Consider the following 22,094-nt stretch of genomic DNA (forward strand, 5'->3'; position numbering starts at 1 on the left):
AGGGAGAGAGGGAGAGAGAGATAGAGAGAGAGAGAGAGGGGAACGGGGCTGATGACGTCGTCGCTGGGAAGCTCCCAGTAGAAGGCGCGCGCCCGCGGGAGGGGCCGGTAGAAGATGGCGAGTCTGTGCAGAAGGCAGCAATGCACGATCGAGAGGCGCGGCTTTCGGCAGGAGCTGGACTCGTGGCGGCATAAACTCATTCACTGTGTAGGTAAGCTGCTTCACCTAACGCAGAACTGTCTCGCTGGGCTTCGCGTGTTGACTGAGTGTGTTTGTTTGCTGTGCGGACCGGCGAAAATCTACTGCCTGTAGCGGATTATTATTTTTTGTCTCGCAACGATTTTTTTTTCTTATAGCTGCTCACCACCCGCTGGACCTCATAAAAAAATCGCAGTTATGAGTTTAGTCGCGCGGCCGTTATTTGATAAATATTGGAGCCTACATTTTCGTTTTTATTTGAATGTTTAACAGTTGGTGTTTGTCATTTCTTTTAAGTTATTTTTTTTTTTGAGAAAATACAGCGATGTTTATTTATTGTAAGCAGGGCGTGTTACGTGTACAGAGGGATTGTGCGCTGACCAATCAGCGGCGTCCGTTTGGCCCGTGCGCGCGCTCCCTGCTTTATTGTAGGCTACTGTATTATTTGGGGGAGGGCCGCGCGCGCCCCCGCCCTCCCCTCAGATCACCGGCGCTGCGGGAGCGCGCATTGCTGCAATGGGGAAATATCAGATAATAATTTTGTATTTTAGGGGAAGGTGGGGATGACAAAGAAAACGACACTGCGCATACTGCTGAGCTGTTACCGCCGCCGTGTCAAGGCCAGATTCGTCGTTCACTGAACATTTTAATATAACGCCTTGATCTTAATCAGCAGATTTGCGCGGAACATATGCGCTGATATTTGAGTCAGGTTTGATTGTTTTTCATGAATGGATTGCTGCTTTGAAGCGGCGAGGCAGTCCGTGGACCAGACGTGCCAGTGCAGCCCAAACGCCCTGCAAATATCAACTATATTTGGGTTTAGGAAGCCCGGAGTCGCGTTTCTGTTCGCTATTTACTCATTTGTAGTTAAAATTTCCAAAAATACGCCAGAAACTGATGTTTTCCCGCCCCTCCCCCGTTAAATTTAATGTTTCATTAGCTTTGTTTAATCGCTTTAAATCGCCGTATCTGATGTTATTGGGAGATTATTGAGTCTTAACCTCGAGGTTTCCTAGTTTTCAACCCTAGATTTGTGTTAATCTCCCTTTTAATGTCAGACGGGAAACCCTGGGCTTTAGGCATATGTTAACTGCAGCTTTTGAGTAAATGCTGGTCATCCACAACAGTGTAGATATAACGATGGTGAGTCTGTTTAATGCTGCATTAGTGTCAGATACTGAATATGAGCATATGTGGGGCCCTATAGATGGCAAAGCTTTTTGCCGTTTGATTAACAATGCCATCATATCAAATATGATAAACTGATATGTTTAAAAAGACTAGGATGTGTTTTGCTCTCAGAGATGGCATGTGGCTTACTTTAACCTCATGCTACTGGTTTGTACCAAAAGGCCCGTTTCAGGAAGGATCATGGCTCTTCATTGCTATTCTGTGCTGAAATGGGAAAGATATTTGACGGTGAGCTTTTAACAAGTTCCCCCATGGCGATGATAGTGACATTTAAACACCGTGAGGCCTGCGAAAGTCATCGAGATTATTAAATTAAGTATTACCTAAAGTAGGTTAATTGAATAAAGATATTTCTTTGAGAGTACAATCCCTATAAAATTATTTTAAAATCGTTATCCTAATCACGAATGACTGGGAATGTCACGGAGAAATGTTCAAATGCGTGTGAACTCTGCTTTAAATACAATTGCTGTGTTGAAGGCTTAAAGATTTGTTTCTTGTATCTCGTGCTGTCCATCATAAGAGATTAATCCTAGGCATGCTCTAAGGAAATGTAGACTAAATAATTTGGTCTATTGAAAGTCTCCATTCAATTCGAAATGAGAGTTTAGCATGTATGTTTTTGGACGTAAAAAGCAACCAAAGTCTTTAACCTCCCATCGCATTTCTGAAATCTAGAAGTATGTAAAAGTTGATTCACACCTTCCTGACAAGAATTTGCATTCTCGCTCTGCTGATAACGCTTTAGGGAGCATCATAAATCATTCCCTCAAACTTTTTTCAAGGGTCAAAGTTCCAAATTCTAAACTCTGTTGTTGTTAAACTCTTCTAGAAAGCCGGCATTGCTAGAAGTTGCAAAGAAGATTTTTTTCCCCCTCTGCAAACCGGTCAGTTTGATGCTGAATTTGGGCTGTCAATGGTATCATATTTCTTGTTTGTATTCTGATACTAAATTATCTTCTGTAATGTAACGTGGACTATTATATTTACTAGCTAGCTTTTCTTCAACATTTTGAAGAAAAAATATCCATTAGTAATAATTATAATGTTAATAATAAATAAACTAATATAATTGACAACCCAGCATTGAATTTATGATCAAATTCTTCAACTGATTTTATTAATAATAATTTTATGATACACTTTTCTGTTCAAGGTAGTGAACAGCTTGGTCATTTATTGTCATTCACTAGAAGTAACAATCTAGTATATTTCAATTAAATTATTTCCGTTTATTGGTGGCTCAAGGTTTGGTGAAAAGGTTGTTGAATGTGTTTGGTTGGGTTGTTGATGTATTAGGACTTCCGTAATCTTAGTTTGAAGCTGTCTTTTTATCTAGCCTTGAAGCCTCTAAATACATCAAATGTAGTTTGATCATGTGTGTGGAGCTTTCAATTGGTTAAATAAATAACTCTGGTGAGATGCAGCTGTTTTAATTAGACAAATTTATTCAACTGCTATTTATTTTTACTGTCTTTTTATCTAGCCTTGAAGCCTCTAAATACATCAAATGTAGTTTGATCATGTGTGTGGAGCTTTCAATTGGTTAAATAAATAACTCTGGTGAGATGCCGCTGTTTTAATTAGACAAATTTATTCAACTGCTATTTATTTTTACCGCCTTCAAACAGCTTATACATACATGGATGCGCCAAAACTCATCCTAACCTTGGCTTTCCTGGCTTTTCAGACTCTTTCTGTGTGAATTTGTCACCACACATTTGGTGTCATGCACGAGAGCGTCACAAATTCAAACAAAACTGAAGGTCAAAGCTGCTTGCTGTGAGAACCATTACCATCAGGAAAAATGTCACTTTTTATTTTTATCTCTAGTCATCATCTACCTCCCCCTCGCTCTCTTCGAACGCTCCCCTATGCATTTGCCTTTCCTCTCATTTCATCAAAGATCAGCAACAATCTTACGGCCAATTATGTTTCTTTCAACATCTCACTCAAATATAGGGCTGTTTTGGATATTCCTTTGAAATGTGAAAGTCTCCAGTTTGGTTACCGTCTAGTATATATTAAATATCCAAGTGCTTTTACAAGTTCTTGTAGTTCTGCTCAAAAATATTATTGGTTCATAATCATGCATTTTAGTTTTGGTGGGTTGGGAATCTTTTTTGGCGCATATCGAGAGCGCATTTTCCTTTAATTTTTCTAGCTTGACCGTAAACCACTTCTAGCAGCTCTTGAGCATCCACCCCCAAGTGAAGAGGTTGTTAAAGAAGCGTCTGGAGCTATTTGATGACAGTTTCCAGCAGATTTAATTGGCATGTAGGCTGCGAGAAGGTGCATTGATTCGAGTTGCATTCTTTTTGACCAATGCTGAAAATCAACAGCATTTTAAATTGATAAAAAAAATCTGAATTATGTATGGATCCTTGTCTTGTTGAGAAGCTGCATGTATTTACAGTATAGGGGGAAAATACTGCATAGAATATTCGATAAAATTATTTAGTAGTTAAATAATGAAATGAATGTTAAAAGCCAGAGTTTGTTAACATTAAAAGTTTTTAGCAACAATGCTTTAATTTGCATGCTATACTTTAGCTGTTAGACCATTTGTACAGTAAAACCCTATTGAAAAAGTTCATCCCCTTTAAAGCACAACCATCTGAGGGTCAGCTGAATCCAAAATGTTCAATTAATTTATTTTTCACACAACCAGCCAATTGATAGAAGTTAGCGCATTCTTGAGCTATATGTTTGTTTCGTTCATTTTCTCCAACGTCTCAGTCCTACATCCATGTGGATCCCACCGTGTGAATGATTTCTTTTGTTTCTCGGTGGTAAAGAGCAGGAATGCATGTGGAAATCATATGATTAGAACAGCCCAAGCCTGCTGAAATCTCATATCAATTACACGGCCCCCTCCCAACTAGAGATAATTTTATACTCTGGTGATCTGATGACTATTGTCTTTAGGGTCTTTGGGCTATTAAATGAGGATTAACCGTGAGCCCCAATGTAAGACTCCATTGTTCAGTAGCTGCCAATAATTACATAAGTAAAATCAACTATTTATTGTTATTTGGAAAATGCTGAATTATTATGAAACTGTTTATTTCTGTTCATTTAAATATTTTCAAATGCTTAGGGTTTTTTCCCCACACAGTTCTGCATCAGGGTTTACTCTAAAAGTCATTTAGTGGAAACGCATAATAATTGTTATCTCTTCAGCTAAGTTATTACTTTTTGTCTGTGCTTTTCAACCTATTCCAAAACTAGATTAAATCTCATTAAAAACCATATAGCTTAGAATAATATTTGAGTAGATATAGAGTAAAGTTATTTGCTGAAGTTTAAGCAGATGCTGTTGTTTTGCATTTAAACCATGGAAAACCTCTTGTCATAAATTATGTGAGAAACACAAAACAATAGACTTGGATATCCAAATCAGAATTTTTGAACAATTGTGTAAAAAGGCAGATTTTTTTTGTGTGTGTGTTAATTTGCTGATTTCTGCATTGTCTTATCTAATCTATGTAAGGTTTTTGATTTGGATGTTTGATTTGTCAGGGGAGGATCTGGAGGATTCAATAGAGAGATTGTTTTGTGGGAAAGAGTGTTTTTGAATGGAGTATCATATCACCTGCATTGTATGTCGACTAGAGAGAGGAAGTTTTCCTTTCACTCATGTATTGTTGAATTATCACAGTGGCGTACAATGGATACATGTTCTCTGATGTCTTTATGAAAGGTGTAGCTCACCCAAAAAAACAAGAACATTTCATGACTATACGCTCAGTTTTTGAAAGTCAGGAGTTATTTAACAGAATCTCCAAGCTGCTCTTTTACTTAAAATGAAGATGTTCACTTTTCACTTTCATTGTATGGAAAAGAGCCGCTTGGACATTCTGCTGAATTTCTTTGTTTTGTTTCACTGAAGAAAGTAAGCTGGGAACAACATTATATTTGACCTCTTATGGTGGTTTTGTTGCTTGTTCTAAAAATATATGTTGGCAAATTTTTTTTTTTAAACAATATGTATTGCTATATGGTACGTATTATTGAAAATTATTAAATATGATCCTTTTTTTTTTTTTTTTGAAAAACTGTGGGAAAACAAACCAAGTTGTATTTTACTTAGGCTACTGCATTAAGCATTTTAAATATACTTGGCAACATTTACTGCATGGTCGAAATAATAGTCTACCTATATTATTATATTATTGTAAAAACAGAAAATAGATAGATAAACAAACAGATAATAAGATATCATTGATCCAAGGTTCAGGTGAAAAACAATGACAATGTAGTACATATACACGCAAGACGAAGGCCAAGCCTTTTTTTTTATTTTTTTTTTTTATAGAGTACTTTCATTTTCAGATTGACTTTAGGCTATGAAAAAAAAAAACTATAGTTTTTAATAAAAAATGATTTTCTCAAACACACACAAATATATTTTTAATCATGCTACAGATATTCTGTGGGTTTACTTGGAGATCACCACATCAGTTTGACATGTGCCAGCCCTGAAAATAAACCATTTGTTGTGACTCACTAACTAACGCAGAGCGGCTCGCAAACATGAAGTACTGTGGAATATCGACTGAAGTATTCTTTTAAAAAAACAGCTTTTTGAAAGTCAAATAAGTATTGCAAAAATGGTTCCTTTATTCTATATCACATTTGTTTTTTTTGGAACACTTAACCCTATAAATAACCTGCTTTACAGCGAACTTAAATCTAGACATCTACTTTAACCTAATGCTGCACATTTGGTACTTAATGGCCAAGTAAACATTGCTTTTGACACTAATCACCACCATCAAAAGCTTAAAATTGCCTTTCGTGGCCAGTAGTTCCTTTTTATGACAACTGGTGCATGTACTAGATCTACATTCCCTGCAATTGGGGCTTGGCGACCTAAAAGGTCCTGTCATGGAAGGCTGATGTCCTGATGGGTTCAATTTGATTGGCCGTGCCCTCACAGCACAGCTTGCGGGGTTTGCGGTTTTCCCGCACTCTAATTCAAACACAATCTAGGTCAAGAGGAGCCCGAATGACATTGTTTAACCTTCTCTCCAAATAACACTTGCAATGTTCTTGCTGGAGTCGAACAAGGGAAAATAAAATAGTTGATGCAGGAAGCACTTGAGTGTGTTTTCTCTTTGTTTTTCTCCATATTTTGCGCACTAGCCTTTTTCTAGGTTTTTATGTTGATGGAAAAGCAAAGTCTTTCAGGTAATAGGACAAAATTATCTGGAAGACGGCAGTGTCTGCTTTTATCTTCTCTTTAAAGATTAAAGACATTCATAATTTTTATCTTTATGATCTTTGTCGTGCTTTTCTTACTAGGTTAGACAAAAGACTTATTCAGGCAATTCAGACAAAGGATTGAATAATATTTTATTTAAAAAAATGTATAACTTTTTTCTTTATTTAGATTGTAGTTTTCTTGTCTCTAGAGTATCAAATGATATTTGTTGTCTAAATTCGGCTATGTCTTTGATGCTCAGGTTTTAGCATTTTTAGTTCATTTTTGTCACTTTTGTTAACGTTATCAAAAATATGCAAATTGATGCAACATTCTTTTTTTTATTTTCTTAATTGAGCCAAGATAGGGAATGGCAATGGACATGATATTTTTGGATCAGTTGGGACTATTATTTATGTGTTATTGATTGCTCTTTAACAGTTTTGAGATTCGTGCCTGATAACTCTGACAGTTGGTCAATTACAATGGAGAGTTTGGATATTTTGCTAATTTTGAGTTGGCAGTGTTTCCCATTCATTGATTTATTTGGGGCGACCTGATATGATATTGTATATATGCAGCACTGTGCTCATGAACTACTGACTTGATTACAGCCGTTACCGGGGAAACTGATATTTCTCCAAAAGCGTCTCCTGCTGGCAGAGAATGAGTTTGCCTTTTCAATCATCCCATTCAAACCAACGTGAAAATCAACTGATGATGTTTTTTACACGCAAAGTTGTAAATGTAAACCAGTGTGTATATATATAATTTTTTTTATCCCCCCCGGGGGAAGTGCTGCCACACATAGTGTAAAAATTTAAATTCGACTAGTTAGTGGGGGTTCCTCAATCCTGAGTGACAGGTTGACTAATCGGTACGAATATGGCGTTATTTTACTGTCAAATGTCGAGAGCGCACTGTTGTAGCACGAAAGTACATTGCTATGATGTGGGAGCGTGAATCTCTCCGCTCGCACGCGGATTTCCTTTGCTCTCGCTCTAAACCAGTTAGACAGACAGATTACTAGGTTATTTATTTGCACAAATCATCCAAGCACCCCAATCCCAACCAGTTCTAATATACTTTTGATTAATATGACTAAATATTAAATTGTAACGAAATTAAAGATCCATCTTTGATTGTCAAAAGAATTCCAGCTAATTAGATTTCACGTAGCATTTTAATTGGTCAGTCATGGAAGTCTGATTTGTTGATAACTTTTGACAACGTTTAATCCAGGTGCGAAAATAATTCATTTCTAGCGCAAGAGCACGGAGAGATTTGCGAGTGCAAAGGACACAGTTTGAGCACGCATACGGGGGCACTCTTTGAGCACGAGGAGAGATTCGCGATGGCAATGGGCACGTCCGGTTTAGAGCGAGAGCAAAGGAAATCCGCGTGCGAGTGGAGAGATTTACGCGCGCGCATCATAGCAATGTACTTTCGCGCTACAACAGTGCGCTCACGACATGTGACAGTAAAATAACGCCATATACGAAGGCCTGAATAATTACTCCAGTTTCAGGTTGACTTGACCCTGAGCTAGTTCGTTCTAGTTGTTGTCTTCAAAAACAGAGAGAGCTGTTTATCAGCGAAATCTCAGCATCTTATTAATTTTTGTCATTTTGTTAACATTATCAAATATATGTAAATTAATACAATATTTATTTACTATATTGAGCCAAAGATAGGGTACAGCAATGGGTGTGTTATTTTTGGATCAGTTGGACCTAAGCATTCTCTATTATTATGGGTGACAAAACGATAATTATCACAATATAATTTTCCTTGATAAAACAATTACAAGAGTTTGATAAATGTCCGATAAAATGTTTATGCACCAAAAGTTGGAAAGAAACAGCACGACTCATTTGAACCATGCCACACGGACCATTTATCCACTCGGCTCGAAGTCCAAACGGCAGCGCAGTCAGAAACTTGGATTTACTGTAGTATTTACTGTAGGTAACACTTACTGTAGTGGATTTACTGTAGTAACACTAAAGTGGATTTACTGTGGATTTACTGTAGTAACGCTAAAGGAGTAATGTAATATAATTACAGTATTTTGTGTGATTAAGCTATAGTGTTTGTGCATGTATACTAAATGTATTTAGACCACTGTTTTTCATACAAATACCAAGAAACCATATAGTTACATTTTTACCATTGAGGTGCTATATGTGTGGTTTTAACTGTGGTTATCATGATCTAAATGTATGCTACTATAGAGGACCAATGGTTAATTTTCAACTCAAACAGTCAGAATAATTAAAGGGGTGCTATTATGCTTTTTCAACTTTAGTTAGTCTGTAATGTTGCTGTTTGAGCATAAAAAAAGATCTGCAAAGTTACAAAGCTCAAAGTCCAATTCAAAAGGAGATATTTTATTGAACAGAAATCACTTTTCAAAAACTACAACAAACGACTCGTTTGGACTACGACGCATATTTTCCGGGATTTGTGATATCACAAATATCGACGAATGGGACGAGACCTGGTTGAGCTGCACTAGAGAAGGCAACGAGTGTTATCACCATGTCGTAGACACACTAGCTTTCCCAAGGCAGACGAACTTAGAGTGGTTACAATCATCCGGGTTTAAATCACGCTCAAATTGAGCCCAACCAATCACAACACACGCTGGCCCAGCTAACCAATCACAACACACGCTGGCCCAGCTAACCAGTCACAGCACATTTCATATTTCAGAAGGCGGGCCTTCATTTGATACAGGAACTATTCGAGCTGTTCATGCCAGACTGGGGAGAGAGGTGTTGTAATAATGTAAAATATGTGAAAAATAATGTGTTTTTCGAACAACGTAGTATGAGAGCCTGTTCTAGTACACCCCCAAAACAAAATCAAGACTTTGTAAAAGAACATAATTGGTCGATTCCAATGGATAGTTTGGAAATTTTGCTGATTTTGAGTTGGGATGTGCAAAAATTCAAAATAGACTAGTTAGTGGGGGTTCCTGAGTGACTAGTTGACTTGGAGGGCCTGAATGATTAGTCCAGTTTCAGGTTTGACCTTGATCAGACGTGTTATAGTTGTTGTCTTCAAAAACAGAAAGAGCTGTTTAACAGCAAAATCTCAGCACGCTAATTAAAGCACCAATTAAAATATCAAATGTATATTATATTTGTAGTTAAGAAAATTTTTAATCAATTAGCCAAACTCACTAAACTGCATTAGATGTGTGTACATCTAATTTGCAATCATTTAACTGAATTATATGTATAAAATAAGTATTACGCTGACCATCTGCCACTCTAATCTCTGAATATCTACATTTAAAAACTCATCAGTCATTTTCTAATCTTGATACACTGTGGATAAAAAGTATAAAACCATTTTAGCACATATTTTCCCCTTTAACCTTATGCGCTTGATCTAATGCATCCGCAGTAGATGGTTATGACCATGGTGTTATAAATACCTTCCTAACTTCATCCTAACCTCGTCATTGGAGGATCGTAATTAGTCATTCATCTGCAAAGAAAGACCCAAATGAAAGGGATGATGGGGGTCGCTTTCTTAATTGGATTTTCCCCCCTTTTATACTACATGTCCTTTAGAAATCAAAAGCCAGACGAGCTGAGTTTTTTTTTTTTAAAGCAACTTTTCAATTGCACACCAAACATGTTATATATATTTATTTAGTCCGTGAAATGACTTACAGGCAGCAGGAGAAAAAAGGGATGGAGGAAAGGCTAATTAAGAGAAGTATAGTGATCGCGCCCAGTGTCACTAAGCAACGTGCAAACCTTCTTTTTACGCCCTGAGGTTAGGAAGCACACGTCTGAGAAAAGCCGGTCTGCCTCTACAAACTTCCCTTTTCTGTTCTCTCTTTAATAATAAAACATGTGCACCTTGCAACCCTCATAATTAGCTTTTTCTGCAGTCCTTCAAATTAATTAGTTTGATGTCTGTGTATGAAATACGCAGATAGAGGGCATTTAATCGCAAAGGCAGTCAAAATGGCAGTAGCGTATGCTTATTTATATCTATTCATCTGCAAAGAAAGACCCAAATGAAAGGGATCATGGGGGTCGCTTTCTTAATTGGATTTTCCCCCCTTTTATACTACATGTCCTTTAGAAATCAAAAGCCAGACGAGCTGAGTTTTTTTTTTTTTTAAAGCAACTTTTCAATTGCACACCAAACATGTTATATATATTTATTTAGTCCGTGAAATGACTTACAGGCAGCAGGAGAAAAAAGGGATGGAGGAAAGGCTAATTAAGAGAAGTATAGTGATCGCGCCCAGTGTCACTAAGCAACGTGCAAACCTTCTTTTTACGCCCTGAGGTTAGGAAGCACACGTCTGAGAAAAGCCGGTCTGCCTCTACAAACTTCCCTTTTCTGTTCTCTCTTTAATAATAAAACATGTGCACCTTGCAACCCTCATAATTAGCTTTTTCTGCAGTCCTTCAAATTAATTAGTTTGATGTCTGTGTATGAAATACGCAGATAGAGGGCATTTAATCGCAAAGGCAGTCAAAATGGCAGTAGCGTATGCTTATTTATATCTCACACAGGTGATGTGCCACTCTTTTATTTACACGTCTGCCATAAAGAAAAAATTTTTTTTTAGTAGTTCGAGGCCTTGAATGAAGAAAATGAAACGTAGGCTTTTACTTGAAGACTATGATGCTCATGCGGACGCTGGAAGTTCAAATCCACATGTGATATTTGCTCTATTCATTCAGCATTTGTTTGCACAGTATGTGTATGCCGTACCTTCCAAATGACTGAGACAAGAGAAGAAATGCTTCCTAGACAGCTATACGTCTTTAAGCATTCATCTACTTTCTCAAGGGTGAATCTTTCCGGCTGCAGTATAAGCAGTCAAATCTTCAAGGCGCTCTCTATTAACTCAACATCTGTTCTACTCCACTAACAATATGAGCATTTTAAATCCAGAATAAAACATATAAGCTTTTGAATACATCGAGAGCTGCTTTTTTTTGTGAGGCGAGGTTTCACTGCATCAAGAGTTGAAGGTAATGATTTGTGAAATTAAATTTTGTCAGTAAAAAATTTGAAAATAGATGTCAAATTAATTACTTTTAAATTGATTTACAGTGTTAATTCAGAAAACATCACTTATTTGATGAAATAAAGGATCGTTTATATATTGTTACAGCCCCAAAACAATTTTAGCTCATTCAATTTGAGGTAAGGACCGAACATAAATCACAGACATTTATATATAACTTGCTGAAAAATATATAAAAAACAATATTAATGAATACTCTTAATATTATTTATAAATAAATAATATATTATATTTTAATATATTATTTATTATAATATATATTTTTTTTATTCGTATTTACATTATTGGCATGATAGTAATCATGATTTTATAATTCATAATAATATGAATTAACTGAACTCATTCTCAGCTCAGATTTTCATTTCTTGAGCTTGTTTGAACAAATCCCAACAGTAAATACACATTTTAGTGTGTTTGTATTACAGACATGAATAATGCCTCAAATCCTTGTCTAAATGATGAAACTTATGGAGCACTTCAAGTATGTAGTACTTATGTAGTGTTGAAGTCTCTGACTTGTATTTTATGTTTACTTTTATTTTCTGAACAAATTGTGGATATCATCATACATCTGTTCATATTTCTAATTGTCAGCATTTCCAGCGTGCATTTCACCTTATATTATTTAGATATGCATTTTGTTTAATGTATTGAAAAGACATATTAAACATAGTGGGACCTCTCAATATAAGTTCATATTAGCTCTATATTATATTAACTGAGTTAATATTGGAGCACATTAAAAACTTATTTCATTTCTTTTTATATACAAGGAATAATAAAAGATTTCAAGCCTGAGCTTTACAATTGATTTCTTAATCATTTTAGTGGCCTTCAGTTGGATAATTAAATAATTGGATAATTAATTAGACGTTCTGCTTTTGGCACATGGTGCACTGAATAAATCATTGGCCCCAACAGGATCGTTGAACTGCACAGCGTGACTCCTGCATGCCGCCACACTGAATTTCCTGTCGGATAATTATCAGGAAAATGTTACTGCTTTTTTCCTTCAAAATTGAAAGAATAGCCGACAGGGTCACAATGGCAGGTTCTTCACAGATTATGATTGCTTTCTCAGAGACTGCGGCTTTTTTGTGGGTTAACTCCTTAAACAAACAAAGAGAAATGACCCAGTTTCTTCTGCCCCTCCCCAATTTGAATATGCTGAATGAAATTGGATAAATGCATTTGAAATGTGGAGAAACTACTCTTTTAACACAACAATGAGCTGAAGAATGAGGGTGGGGGTAGGGTTGGGAACATTTTTTGGAGCGTCTTTTTTTTTTTTTTTTGTCTTTTGAACTGCTTGGTGCCGAATAAAGGGCGATCTACTCTTACCATCAGAGATGTTGCTACAGTGACTGTGTGTGTGTGTGTGTGTGTGTGTGTGTGTGTGTATTGAAGTAGGTGTGTTTTAATCAATTGTATTCATTATATTGGTCAATTTGTTCATTGGTTTGTTTTTAAACTCAAAATTAAGTTGTGTCTTGTCTTAGTTGCCTTTGGCCAGGCTGTTTTGTAGCATCCGTCTCATGGATTGGCTCTACCAGACAGAGATGGTTGTAGTTGACACAGATTTCCCCTGAAGAACAACCCCAACCCCTTTTCTGCCTCCTATGTATGAAGGATTGGGGGTAGGGAGTTGGCTTAATTTAGGGTTAAGATAAACCATGGAAAAAAGCATGCACCGTCTCCAGTATGCTGATTTTAATGATTTAATGAAGGTATTGTCCTCCCCGGAGAGAGAAAGCTCTTTTTTTCTAGTCTTTATGTAAGATGATATTGATCTCTTGGGTGGTGCTTAGTTCCTTAAAATGTTTACAGAAGTTGTTTGGAAGACATTGACAACAGCTGAAGCCTTTAGGGAAGTGTATATCTGAAACCTAAATTAGCAACCAATTTAATTGTTTAAAGTAAATTAAACAATTTTTTAAGAAGCAATACAGTAAATTCTTAGCAACATTCATGAAGCCAAAATATGAACACATTTTTGTAATAATAATTCAGAAGCAGTTAATATCCAAGTCCATTTTAAAGGGGCCAAATGTCAAGTGGTGTGCCTCAGGGTTCAGTACTCGATCCAATGTGTGAAAATCTCTAAATTGACATGCCGTCACCACAGCTAAAAATATTTCTAATGCCAAATTTCATCCTTTGCATTGAGACATTGTTACATGCATTTTGCGGCATTTTTATTTTCTTTCCTTTGTCTTTATTCTCTCATATTTGTGTGTGTGTATTTTTTTTAAAGCAGATTTAACTAAATGGAACATGGACATGACAAAAACATAGCATGAGGTTACTGTTTAAAAACCCTGATGTAGTTTATGGATTTAGAAATATGAGCAAAGCACTCCAAGTTAGGCTAATTTCTGCATTAGAAGTAAAAGCATGATTGTTTTTACAGTACTAATGCCAAATTTCATCCTTTGCATTGAGACATTGTTACATGCATTTTGCGGAATTTTTATTTTCTTTCCTTTGTCTTTATTCTCTCATATTTGTGTGTGTGTGTGTGTATTTTTTTTAAAGCAGATTTAACTAAATGGAACATGGACATGACAAAAACATAGCATGAGGTTACTGTTTAAAAACTCTGATGTAGTTTATGGATTTAGAAATATGAGCAAAGCAATCCAAGTTAGGCTAATTTCTGCATTAGAAGTAAAAGCATGATTGTTTTTACAGTAACCGTGTCTTCTAGAATTTGTCCTTAAATGTATGCAGTTTGTTAGGTTAGATTTAATTACATTTTACATTGAACAGTTATCTTGTGTGGGAAGCTTGCTTGGAAATAGTGTCCTTCAATCATCTGCAGAACTCAGACTCTGTACGATATATCGATCTTATCTACTGGTTAGATACATGGGTGCTTGTTGCCCAGTGAAAGTAAATTATTCATACATCCACTACACTATAGACTATTAATGGTCACCAGGAAGTTCAAACAAAAAGCTGCTGACGTGACTCTCTGGTGTCGAATTGATTGGCTTGTTTCTGTACGTTCACGCACCCCCTCAATTGGACTTTTCCCTCACCCTGATTGTTACATTTTTGTGTATGTATGCAATGCATTCTTTATTTGGTCTTGGTGATTTAAGGTTGTGTAGTGATAGTGAATGAATGTTAGTTTTGTTGGGTTGAATGAGTCGCTCTTTTGTGGCGATATCCCACACAGTTCTCCTCCAACAAGCCTCTTGCACTAGTGCTTTTCATATTTAACTACACATCATATGAACAAGCACTGAATTTAATACAATTTAAGCATTTAATACAAAACTCAGTTTCACTTATAAATTCAAGTCGATTTAATGAGGGTTTTATGAGTTTTTGGAAGAATATGATTTAGTTTTTTTGTCAAACTTGTAAGTGTTTCTGAAATGTATTTGCAAAAACAAGTCTAACATAATGTTGTGCTTTATCACATATCTTTGCATTATATGTACAGTACTCAATCATTGTGAGCCCATGCAATTATCCACTAGAGCTTAAAAACCGCTGCAGTTTTAGCAGTAATGCTGTGCATTTAATGGACTGGAATGTTGGAACACTTTGAAGTGCTCATTTTTGTTTTCAAAGCCTCCTTTGTAGCCAGCAACAATTTGGAATGCAAGCTTTATAAGCAAACTATAGTGGGAACAGCTGATGAATAGTGAATCACACTAACTAAGCCTGGCGGTTTGTGTTTCAGTCAGAAAGACAGCCGTAGCCTGAAGGACAAAAACTTGTGATCATGTTCTTTTTAATCATTGCGACAGCAAAACTAAAGGCGTTATTGAACAAGCTGTACGGATTTGCCTTAAACAATTCGAGAAAATGCCTCTATGATCCTTTCAAGTTTAAGTGTATGGTTTAGACTAGAGAATGCACAAAAATGTTATTTCGTTCATATTTATTATTTTTATTATTATGGCTGCTATTATAAATCTATGGGTTTTTTCACTTTTGATTTTTGCTTTGCCATTTTTCTTGATAATTTTTGTTGCATTGTTGTTTATTTAATTTGGAGATTGCAATGTGTTGTGCATTAGCTAGTATAGCAAGGTAAAACTCTCAAAAAGAATGTGTCTTTAAATTTGTTCCCTTTTTAAAGCACCAAAACTACAGCCATTCACATCTCGACATTCAGATGTCTGCATTGCATTTGATTTGTTTCCAAGATTTCCTTTCCAAGAATCATTACTATAAAACATTTACACAGAATAGGCTAATAATTCTCTTTTTTTTGTTTCCCATTTTAGCAGATTCTTCAGGGTGTATTCATGCAACTATGCACTTGAGCCGGTATTTGCAGTTAATTAAATTGAGTGGCCGTATTAAATCGGCAAAGCATTGATTTAGTTCATAAAATTGAAAGCAGTTTGTGCACGTGTGGGGGTGGACGTGGGTGGACATGTGATTTGTACTTATAGACCTTCCACAGAGCTAATAAGAATATACCTTTGTTTTCTTCACAGGGTTCGAAAGCATTTTGGAGGGGCTGTTTGGACCAGGACTCGTAAAAGATCTTACCCTCTTTCAAGGTCAGTGTTACATTGGATACGATTGAGGTGAAGATTATATTGATGGTTACTTTTAAATTAGAATGCTATGTTTGCAGTTAACTTTTAATTACAGTCTAAAGAATATCATATTTGAATTGTATTTTTTTATGAAAAGTTTTTTTTGTTTATAAACTCAAACAAAATCGCTCATTTGAAAAACATCCAGCTTCTGTTTTTGTTCTGGAGTACCACAGGGCTCTATTCTAAGCCCTTGAGTCATTTTGTAAATTCACAATATATGAGGCATCGATCTAATTAGCAGATCAACCAGAAAATTTTTAAATTGTCTGTTTGTTAAGGTTTATACAATTAACTGTTAAGTCAGAAGAACCATTCATGAGCTTAAATCATCAAAACTAAACTTAAACATGAATATAAACATGGCCTAAGTGGTTTGCTCTTTTTTGCAGAACAAATTAAAACTTCACACAGTGAACATTTCTATGTTGGAGAAAAAGGTCATGTTTTTGTTTTTCCAAAGTTTTGACTTATGTTGGTAATTATTTATCAAGATTTAACTAAATAAAACAGTAACCTAGTAAACTCAAACAAAATCGCTCATTTGAAAAACATCCAGCTTCTGTTTTTGTTCTGGAGTACCACAGGGCTCTATTCTAAGCCCTTGAGTCATTTTGTAAATTCACAATATATGAGGCATCAATCTAATTAGCAGATCAACCAGAACATTTTTAAATTGTCTGTTTGTTAAGGTTTATACAATTAACTGTTAAGTCAGAAGAACCATTCATGAGCTTAAATCATCAAAACTAAATTTAAACATGAATATAAACATGGCCTAAGTGGTTTGCTCTTTTTTGCAGAACAAATTAAAACTTCACTTTTAAAAATGTAATAAATAACATAGTATGTGGGCCAAAAATATTATTTGGGATGCTACTGAAAATTGTCAGTGCAGGAAAAACACAGAATATTATTATTTTAAAATGCATTATTATTAATAATTGGCCAACATGTTTGTTGTAATATGTGGCAAAATGTATTTAGTGTTTGTTTGTAAAAGAACAGCACAGTTAAAAAATCTTTTTTTTCTTGCAGATTGTGAGCCAGAGGGTGTGTCAGATTGGTCGTTTAATGAACATTGTCTCTTTTGCTGCTTGAGACGTGAAAAAGTGAAGGTAATTAATCTCACTCTTATTTTCGTATCTATATATTTCCACAAACAATGCATTAGCAATTTTACATATAACATTGAGTCATTAAATGTTTTCAACCATGCAGCACTTTAAAGATGTTTGTTGTCGCTGGGTCATCGGTGTTGAAAGAAAAAATGCTCATTAACGCTTTTAATGCTTACCAGTCAAATGACAGGTAATTATTATTCTAACTTAAGCTTTTGTTAAGCTATTACTTGGCAACACATCTTCAGGTGTGACAGATGGACTGTGAAGGAACTACAACACTGTCAATCATTTGCCCTGGGGTTTTCTTTACAACAAACCTCAAACAATAAATCAGCTTTACTCTTTCTTTGAAATTGAACAGCTTTTGTATTCACAAATTTGCAGGCGTTTTTATAGGAGAACAATATGACAGGTAAATTGGTACAACATGGTCATATTGCACTGACTTCCTATTCAGTTTTCAAGTGAAAGACTACAAGTAAAAAAATATATATATATATATTTTATTTTATTTTTCTCTCTAGGAAAATTTGGTTGGTTTGAACAACCAAGTGTTATTAGAAGCGGACAGCTTCAAGCAAGAGCAGTCCAGCATTAACAAACTTGAGAAGCAAGCAGAGGATTTCCTCAATGTTGTCTTCTATAGAAAGGGTAAGACTTACATTATATTGTACATTACAAGAGCTGAAACCAAAGTAGTTACACTGGGAAAAACAATACTGTGTATGATAAAATTCAAATAGTTATGACATGGCAAAAATCCATTATGAAATAACTTGACACTTACTAAAAAACCTTGCAACTCAATTTAAATCAAATTAAATGTACTTTTTTACATTTTCATACACGCACAGAATATGCATATGGATGTCCAAGAAAAGCGCTTTGATGTTCAGATGTTTTCAGTCTTCTGTTTCTCTTCCTGACCGTGTACATTTGATGTTTTTTACTCTAAACGAACATTAGGAAGCGGTCTTTCCTTTTTGGAAGTCTGCAGGACTTTACTGCCCTGTAGGAAATGTTTTCAAAGGCTTGTCTGCCAAATCCAGTGGCTTTGATTTAAACAATGGCACTAGCCACATGTATTGTGAAACAGTTTAATGATGCAGTGTTGTAAGATATAAAATTCATAAAAGAGAAAATCTGACGAGAAGTACTTTTTTAGTCAAATATTAACTTATTAAATATTATCTTATTCATATTCACCTGGCTGTTCAATAAAAATATTGCAAAATACAAGAGATTCATTTCAAATGTGTGTGAAGCAGGATTAAAAAAACAATTTTGTTACTTGAAATAAACGTTAACTGAAATAAAATATTTTTAAAAAACGTACTTATTTTAGCTAGTTGCCGAAGAAAAAAGACTTATTTTCATCTAGTGTAACTTGATAAACTAAAAATGAAATAAAAATAAAAAACAAATATGAAAAAAACGAAATATAAACTAAACTAAAATATAACTAAATAAAACTGAAATGAAAATAAAAAACAAACTAAAATATAAATTAAATTTAAATAAAAATAAAAATCATTAAATAAAATGGATCTTTATTTGACCCTCTAACTCTAGCACTCTCTATTCTAATTCTATTCTTTAAGAAAAAGCACTTGTCCCTTTTAGACTTGCACTCTATTCATTTGCTGCTTGTTTTCTTTAAAAAAAAAACTAACACTTGCTTTTCTAATCTTTTTGTATTCTATCTGTTTTCTTTTCATTTATTATACAATTAACAAAAGCACAAAAGACCTCGAAACACTAGCTTGCTCTATTCTTTTTCTATTCTATCGGTTTTCTTTTTATTATATTATTTTTAAAAAACCTTGCTACGTGTACTGCGTTAAGCTAGCTGAGACTTGTTATAGCACTTGTATATCATTGCTCTCTTGTTGATTTTGATTGCTTCCATTGTCCTCATTTGTAAGTCGCTTTAGATAAAAGCGTCTACTAAATCTAAATGTCTAAATGTAAAATGAAAACTAATATATAACTAAAATTTAAATTAATAAAACGTAAAAAACTAATAAAAATGGAAAAAAAAACACAACAAAATTGCTAAAACGAATTAAAATTAAAATGTAAAATATATATATATATATATATATAAAAAAAACTGATTCATACCTCAATTATACAAAAATCACACTGGTGTGAAGTGTGAGCAGTAAATATCATCGGAGTGATTAAAATTTTTGGAGGATAGACTTTTATATTTTGTAGCCAAAATCTATTCTCTGTATCTTAAAAAAAAACAAGTAATATATACGCTGTAACGCATTCATTGGCTCATTCCTTCATATATTTTCCCTCAGCAGACCTCCCGAGATTTACAGACCCCCACATTCCTCTAGTGGCTCGTGAGATCATGCAGCGAATGATCCGACAGTTCGCTGCCGAATATACCTCAAAAACCAGCTCAACTCAGGACGTACCCCAACCCCAGTCCCAGCCCAACGGCACCAAGGACCAAAGCCTGCCGAAAGCGCCCTCGCTGGAGCCGGACGCCTCCACACCCGGTCCCGGCGCCGCTGCCTCCGCACAGAATCCCGTCCTCAGCAAGCTTCTCATGGCAGACCAGGACTCCCCACTGGACCTCACAGTCAAGAAACCAGAGACAGAACCCAGCGAACAAGGTGACAAACGGTTTTGCTCATATTTATTGTAGTCTATTTTGGTGTATTGCAGTATGCAGAAAAATATTTTCTTTTTAAAAATGTCGAAAAATCCTTAACATAGGATTATATTTCAGAAGACTCTCTGAAAACATTATTTAGGCAACTGAAAAATGTAAATATATATTTTAAATATTTTGCCTCTATATAATTAAAAATAAACAAGGCAGGTCTACTACTTGATTAATATATATATATATATATATATATATATATATATATATATATATATTATTTATTTATTTAATCTGTATTCACTGAAATATCAGTAAATAATAATAAACAATAATTTACCTAAATATGTTTTTGTTCTAAAAAATAAAGCATGTCAGTTTTCAAGAGGGGAAATTTGTAAAAAATGTAGGCAAATTACTTGTTGAATAAGGGTTTTGAACAGATTCATTCAAATATACAGTTCAAAAGAACTGATTCACTAAGATGAATCAAACAAGGTTTAAATATTTGCCTGAAATGTACCTATTACAATATCTGTCTGTTCATTTAGTAGGGATGCACCGACACCGATACTGCGCTCCTGTACTTGTGCTCATTAAAATGCACCGATACCACACAGCATGTGAATAGAGCCGTGTCCAGACAAAGAAACAGAACAACATAGAGCAGAATTAAGTTATTAGAGATTAAGGATATCTATGAAGTACATGTATGTAATTAAGCGAGCGAGCGAGAGAGAGAGAGAGAGCGAGAGCATGATCTTGATTGCTGTTCCTCCTTCAGCACACGCATGATTTGGATTAAAACTAAATCGTCAATTTAAAACAAACAAAAAATATAGGGGCATTTACTATAAACAACATTTATTTTAAACATCAAGCATGCATGACTTTATTTAAAGTGAAAGTGAAACTAGCAGTCTGTACGTGTCACTCTCATTCTGCACCAATACAAATGTGTGCACGCATTGCGCATGTTTTGCTTGCTTGACGCTGTCACTCCCCTGTGGACTGATGATTGTGGTTTCTCCCTCTGTGTCCACATTTGGTTATTCCTGTTCTCATTATTAGTTAATCACCTCACTGTGCTCACCTGTCTGCCCTCGTTATCTGTCCTATATCAGTTCCTGTCGATTGTGTTCTAGTTTGTCGGTTATTGTGAATATTACCGTGTGTGTGCGTGTGTGCGTGCGTGCGTGTGCGTGTGCGTGTGTTCCTGTGTTCCTGACCGGATTACCTATTGTGGATTAGTTAAAGTGATTATTGGAATTCTTCGTCCTGCCTGATCACACACCACATCATCCCGTGACAGAATAACCGACCCACAAAAACTACTTAAAGGGTTAGTTCACCCAAAAATAAAAATTAGGCTGCGTTTTACTCACCCCTGATGCATCCTAGGTGTATATGACTTTCTTCTTTCAGACGAATCCAGTCGGAGTTATATAAAAATTGTCTTTGATCTTTCAAGCGCTATTGTTGCACTCAGTGGGTGTTGCATTGCTTATGTCCAAAAGACTTGAAATAAAAAGCACCTTTCCATTAAAAAAAGTGTCTCACACGGCTCCGGGGGGTGAACAAAGGCCTTCTGTAGCGAATCGATGCATTTTCCCCTCGTTTTGTTTTCCGTTTTTGTCAGTTTTTGTTTTTTGTTATGGATGACCCTGCCGTCCTCGTCCTCCTGCTGGAGCAGGAGGATTGCTCTCTTGAGGACCACACTAAAGACTTTGTGTTCCTCGCTAACCTCACACACTACCCGGACAACTGCCTCTGCTCATTCTATCTAGCTGGACTTAACCCCATCACACGAGCACAGTTGTCCGGGGATGGTCAGCGAGAGAGCATCGCCGCCTTCATCGAGTGGGTGCTGGTGTCCTGCAAGTAACATCTGACCGTGGACATCGCGGACAACAACACCAGCCCCACTCAGGACCTAGAGCCCAGTCAAGGACCACCCCACGGTGTGGAGCTGCCCGAGCCCACCGCAGACGGAGAGCCAGAGCCTGCTGCGGTCGTTGAGCCATCGCCATCAGAAGCAACAGAGCTGACGATCGCCCTGGAGCCTGAGCCCCAAATGTCTGACCAGGTGCAAGAGCCGACAGCACAAGTGACG

At 35.9% G+C, this 22,094-nt stretch overlaps 1 protein-coding gene across 2 annotated transcripts in view; it reads left to right on the forward strand.

Moving 5' to 3' along the window:
- The first annotated feature begins 67 nt into the window (after positions 1–67).
- The window catches only part of LOC107551379 (ligand-dependent corepressor-like), a 31,063-nt gene continuing 9,036 nt past the window's right edge, over positions 68–22,094 (forward strand). Inside the window, exons 1-5 of one of the 2 annotated variants that reach the window (XM_016232959.1) lie at positions 68–211; positions 16,127–16,192; positions 17,270–17,349; positions 17,880–18,006; positions 19,668–19,988. In XM_016232959.1, the coding sequence (XP_016088445.1) occupies positions 115–211; positions 16,127–16,192; positions 17,270–17,349; positions 17,880–18,006; positions 19,668–19,988 (691 nt within the window). In that variant the 5' untranslated portion in view covers positions 68–114. The remainder of the gene's footprint in view (positions 212–16,126; positions 16,193–17,269; positions 17,350–17,879; positions 18,007–19,667; positions 19,989–22,094) is intronic. The other variant, XM_016232960.1, reaches the window with a different exon arrangement.

This window comes from Sinocyclocheilus grahami, unplaced genomic scaffold (genome assembly GCF_001515645.1).
Source record: "Sinocyclocheilus grahami isolate Dianchi unplaced genomic scaffold, SAMN03320097.WGS_v1.1 scaffold422.1, whole genome shotgun sequence".
In the NCBI taxonomy this organism is placed as follows: domain Eukaryota; kingdom Metazoa; phylum Chordata; class Actinopteri; order Cypriniformes; family Cyprinidae; genus Sinocyclocheilus; species Sinocyclocheilus grahami.